Source organism: Pan troglodytes, chromosome 18 (assembly GCF_028858775.2).
Source record: "Pan troglodytes isolate AG18354 chromosome 18, NHGRI_mPanTro3-v2.0_pri, whole genome shotgun sequence".
In the NCBI taxonomy this organism is placed as follows: domain Eukaryota; kingdom Metazoa; phylum Chordata; class Mammalia; order Primates; family Hominidae; genus Pan; species Pan troglodytes.
Genome location: NC_072416.2, coordinates 7,683,573 through 7,689,071, shown reverse-complemented (window position 1 = coordinate 7,689,071; position 5,499 = coordinate 7,683,573). Strand labels below are relative to the sequence as shown.

Sequence of the window (5,499 nt, the reverse complement as noted above, 5' to 3'; positions counted from 1 at the left end):
CCCAGGGTTGAGTCTTGTTTCTCAGCTTTGAGGACAACCTTGGACAACCTCTTGGTCTGTTTCGACTCTCCAATCCCACTCAACACAAATTCTTTTTTCTTTTCTTTCTTTTTTTTTTTTTTAATTAATAGGTGAGGTCCTGCTCTGTCACCTAGGCTCACTGCAGCCTCAAACTCCTGGGCTCAGCAATCTTCCCATCTCGCCTCCTGAGTAGCTGGGACAACAGGTGTGTGCCACCATGCCAAGCTAACTTTTAAATTTTTTGTAGAGATGGGGGTCTCACTACATGGACTTGGCTGGTCTCGAACTCCCGGCCTCAAGTGATCCTCTTGCCTTGTCCTCCCAAAGTGCTGGGATTACAGGCATGAGCCACTGCACCCAGCCACAAATTCTAAAAAGACCCATAAACTGATATCTTAAAGGCTATTTGTTCAGTTACCAAATATAGTATCTTTCCCAGTGGGAGAAGGAAGGGTCTTGGAAAAAATAGTTCAGGTCATGAGCCAGAACTCAACAGATAACCATGAAAGGCAGCACATACTCATTTTTACATCCTGAGCACAAAACTCTGCTGTATCATTACATTGTATCACATGGCCATCATGTCATTTTACAAAACACAGTATAGCATAGCGGTTGATGGTGTGGTTCTGTGGCCAGGCTGCCTGAATTCAAGTCCTAGCTGTCTGTGTCCTTGAGCAGTCACCAACTTCTCTGGGACTCAGTTTTCTCATCAGTAAAATTGTGATAATAATAACCCCTACCTTGGAAGGGCACAGTGGCCCGCCTCTATAATCCCAGCACTTTGGGAGGCTGAGGTGGGAGGATCGCTTGGATTCAGAAGTTCGAGACCAGCCTGGGCAACATAACGAGACACCTCCCCACCAACCCTCACTGGGTGCACTAGTGAACACCTGTAGTCCCAGCTACTCGGGAGGCTCACTTGAGGAGGGAGGATCACTTGAGCCCAGGAGTTCAAGGCTGCAGTGAGGTATGATTGCACCACTGCACTCCAGCCTGGGTAACAGAGTGGGAGTCAAAAAAAAAACAAAACCCAGCCCCTACCTCAATGTTACCTCCACTGCTGTGAGTATTGTGTTTCTAGAATACTGGAAATGGTGCCCGTAACATACTAAGTGCCAAGTAAACGTTACCTGCTGCCTCAAGTGATGACGTCCCATTAACTGGGGGCTCCTCCGGAAGCTGCCAGAAGAGGCTGCTGCCTTGTCATCGGTTCTCTGGTTCCCAGCTTACAGCTCTTCCCTCGAGCTCTGACTCAGTGTGACTATATCTGAATGTGTTCCCTGGAGCTCTGACACTAATTTAGCAATAAAACCTTCTGGGACGTTATTATGGGTTCTGGTGCTGTCTGTGGTGCTGATGACAGCCTGCACGCATTAGACTCTGGGGTAGAAAAACCAGCTGAAAACCCGGTCCCGGGGCTGCAAGCCTCTTTACACGCATTGTCCTGCTTTGCCTCAAGGTGGAAAATCGCCACGGATCATCCTCATGTGGCAACTCAGTCATATGTGAGCATCCGAATGAAAATATCCTTGGCTGCTTCTGTGCCCAGCTGAGCAGCCCCGGTGGGTAGTGGGGCGCATGGTTCTTCTCGATCTTTCCTTTAGGAGGTAGGCTTCCCTTGACCTGATCCTCTGCTGTGGTCCTCTGAATGCCTTCCCGTGATTGCTCTTAAGTTGTCAGGCCTCGAGGAACATCCCTGGATTCTGCTGACAAGTTTGACTTGCTTTCTGCAAGTTGCTGTTTTCTTGGGGGAACCAAGGGCCAGAATGTCATATCCACCCGGCAGTCCGTGAGCTTTAAGGATTTCTTTCACATTGTCTTGCAAACAAAAGTTTTCCCAAACAGGCACACCACCTTGAGAGAAGTCAACCGCACATAAACAAATCGGGGGGATTATACTCCACTTCTGTGCTTCCTGAATTGGGGATGGAGTCCTCACTGGAGCCTAACACTGGTTCATTTCAGAAGGCTTCAGTTACCAAACCAGGGAGAGGGTGAAATGACTGTGGAGGAAAGCGGAGCATATGAGTCACTTTCAAGGAAAGGCAATCCTTGGCTCACGCCTATAATCCCAGCACTCCTGAACGGTGAGACCATACATTTCTGTGGTTTAAGCCTCCCAGTTGATGGCACCTTGCTACATCAGCCCCACAAACTAATGCAGCACCTGCCTCAAGGAGCTGTTCCTAGTCTCAGCAACAAGGTCCCTGCAGCCCAACCACACCCGTGGGGAAGCAGATGACCCGTCCTGATGACCTGGTTCACAGCCTGATCCTCTATTTAAAGGACCGATGTGAAACCGAAAATTAAAAAGAACGTTCTCAAGGCGGGCGGATCTCTTGAGGTCAGAAGTTCAAGACCAGCCTGGCTAACATGGTGAAACCCCATCTCTACTGAAAATACAAAAATTAGCCAGGCGTGGTGGCTCTCGCCTGTAATCCCAGCTACTCGGGAAACTGAAGCAGGAGAATCGCTTGCACCTGGGAGGCAGAGACTGCAGTGAGGGAAGATCATGCCACTGCACTCCAGCCTGGGTGACAGAGCAAGACTCCATCTCAAAAAAGGAAAAACAAACAAACACAAAAAGAACTTTCTCAGTGGCATGCCACAGCCAAACTGTAGCCCAAAAACTCCCTGGAATTTATCCACTCAGCACACACATCCAGCCCACATGGAGTTCACGTCCCTTGCAAGGCTCTCCTATCTTTCTGAATACTTTTCCCCTGACATCCAAGTGGCTCACACTCCACTTTGCCCCAGTCTCTGCTCAAATGCCCTCTCCTATGACCAGGCGCAGTGGCTCATGCCTAGAATCCCAGCACTTTGGGAGACTGAGGTGGGCGGATTGCTTGAGCTCAGGATTCGGAGACCTGCCTGGGCAACATGACAAAAATCCATCTCCACAAAAAAACACAAAAATCAGCTGGGCATGGTGACCCGTGCCTGTGGTCCCAGCTACTTGGGAGGCTGAGGCAGGAGGATCACTTGAGACTTGGGAGATTGAGGCTGCAGTGAGCTATGATCATGCCATTGCATCCCAGCCTGGGTGACAGTGCGAGAACTTGTCTCAAAAGAAAAAAAGAAGGAACCCTCCAAAGGGCTTGAAACAAAACTCGAGGTCAAGACAAGGAGCACCCACAAATGAGAGTCAATGATTCTCCTCGTTGGAGCAGAACAGCTCCTGACAGCCTCCTGTTCAAGTAGCACAGAGAGCAGAAAAACCAGTCACAGGCAGATTGTTTGGAGCGGGTGGGAGGAAGACAGGGAGGAAAGGAGGCTTGGGACTTGGAGTTAAATGAGAGAGGGATGGAAAAGCAGGTCCCCCGGCACAAACCCCACCTCAGGGCTTCATCAAGGCCTTCTTTCCCTGCCCCCCAAATACACACCCCGAGAGAGAGGCCCTCATTGGTGGAAGCACCCAGCCCACGGTGGGTCTATGTGCCCCTGCCACAATCCTTGGTCAAAAGTGCATTCCTTCCGGCTCCCGGCTCAGGGTATAAAATCCTACTGTAAACAAGTAATTCCATTAAGTCATGATGTTCTTAAAGTCTTTCCTTTTTCTTTGAGACAGGGTCTGACTCTGTCACCCACACTGGAGTGCAGTAGCATAATCTCAGATCACTACAACCGCCACCTCCTGGGTTCAAGCGGTTCTCCTGCCTCAGCCTCTCCAGTAGCTAGGATTACAGGCACGTGCCACCACACCCGGCTAATTTTTGTATTTTTAGTAGAGACAGTGTTTCCCCATGTTGGCCAGGCTGGTCTCGAACTCCTGACCTCAGGTGATCCGCCCGCCTTGGCGTCCCAAAGAGCTGAGATTATAGGCATGAACCAGCACGCCTGGCCCTTTTTTTTTTTTTTTTTTTTTAAGAGACGGGGATCTTGGTGTGTTGCCCAGGCTGGCCTGGAACTCCTGGGCTCAAGCAATCCTCTTGCCTCTGCTGGGATTACAGCCATGAGCCACCATACCTGGTTGAAAGTGTTTCCTCTTAAGATGTAAATATACACAGGAAACGGAATGAGTTAAGACTTTCTCCATCATGTAGCTTTAGTGTGAAGGAGTTGTGAGAACAGTATGTGCAGAACTGTTGCTTGGAATGAGGTCTGAGAGAGCAAGAGAGGGCGGGGAAGGGATTGGTGAGAGCTGGGGCGAGTTCAAGCCACCCTTTCATGACTGCTTCCCCACTCCCATCTCTCAGCGGCTAAGCTTCTGCCCCCCCTCACCCACCAGAGCCAGGAAGACTGACTTGGGCAACGTCCCACCAGTATCCTTGCTTTTTCTGGGTCTTCACCTATTCTCTTTCTTTCTCATTTTTTATTTCCATAGATTTTTGGGGAACAGGTGGTGTTTGGTTACGTGAGTGGTGATTTGAGAGATTTTGGTACACCCAGGACCTGAGCAGTATACACTGAAACCAATTTGTAGTCTTTTATCCCTCACCTCCTTCCCATTCTTTCCCACCCGAGTTCCCAAATTCCATTGTAACTTTTTTTTTTTTTTTTTTTTTGAGGCTGGAGTGCAGTGGTGGTGCGATCTCAGCTCACTGCAACCTCCGCCTCCTGGGTTCAAGCAATTCTTGTGCCTCAGCCTCCTGAGTAGCTGGGATTACAGGCATGCGCCACCATACCCGGCTAATTTTGGGGTTTTTTTGGTTTGTTTGTTTATTTGAAACAGAGTCTTGCTCTGTCCCCCAGACTGAAGTGCAGTGGTGCGATCTGGGCTCACTGCAACCTCCGCCTCCCGGCTTCAAGCAATTCTCCTACCTCAGCCTCCTGAGTAGCTGTGACTACAGTTGCACACTGCCACACCTGGCTAATTTTTTGTGCTTTAGCAGACGGGGTTTCACCGTGCTTCCCAGACTGGTCTCGAACTCCTGAGCTCAGTCAATCCACCCAACTGAGCCTCCCGAAGTGCTGGGATTACAGGTATGTGCTACCGCACCTGGCCTAATTTTTGTATTTTTAATAGACACGGTGTTTCACCATGTTGACCAGGCCAATCTCAAACTCCTGACTTCAGGTGATCCACCCACCTCAGCTTCCCAAAATGCTAGGATTACAAGTGTGAGCCACCGCGCCTGGCCCCATTGTATCATTCTTATGCCTTTGCATCCTCACAGTTTGGCTCCCACTTATAAGTGAGAACGTGTGATGTTTGGTCTCCCATTCCTGAGTTACTTCACTTAGAATAATAGTCTCCAATCCCATCCAGGTGGCTGCGAATGCCATTAATTCATTTCTTTTTATGGCTGAGTAGTATTCCATCATATATATATGATGTTTATCCACTCATTGACTGATTGGCGTTTGGGCTGGTTCCACATTTTTGCAATTGCGAATCTGCCCCCACCCCCAATCTGGTTAAATTTGATTTGTCCTTTAAGATTCCCCAAGATTGGCTGGGTGCAGTGGTTCACACCTGTAATCCCAGCACTCTGGGAGGCCGAGGCAGGCAGATCACGAGGTCAAGAGACT

General features: G+C 49.4%; 1 protein-coding gene across 1 annotated transcript in view; it reads right to left on the bottom strand.

Annotated features, from left to right (window-relative positions):
* ALG1 (ALG1 chitobiosyldiphosphodolichol beta-mannosyltransferase) overlaps window positions 1–5,499 on the bottom strand; it is a 52,482-nt gene that overhangs the window by 42,262 nt on the left and 4,721 nt on the right. The window contains exon 2 of the mRNA XM_054668145.2: window positions 1,155–2,027. Within this exon, the coding sequence (XP_054524120.1) occupies window positions 1,155–1,181 (27 nt within the window). The 5' untranslated portion in view covers window positions 1,182–2,027. The remainder of the gene's footprint in view (window positions 1–1,154; window positions 2,028–5,499) is intronic.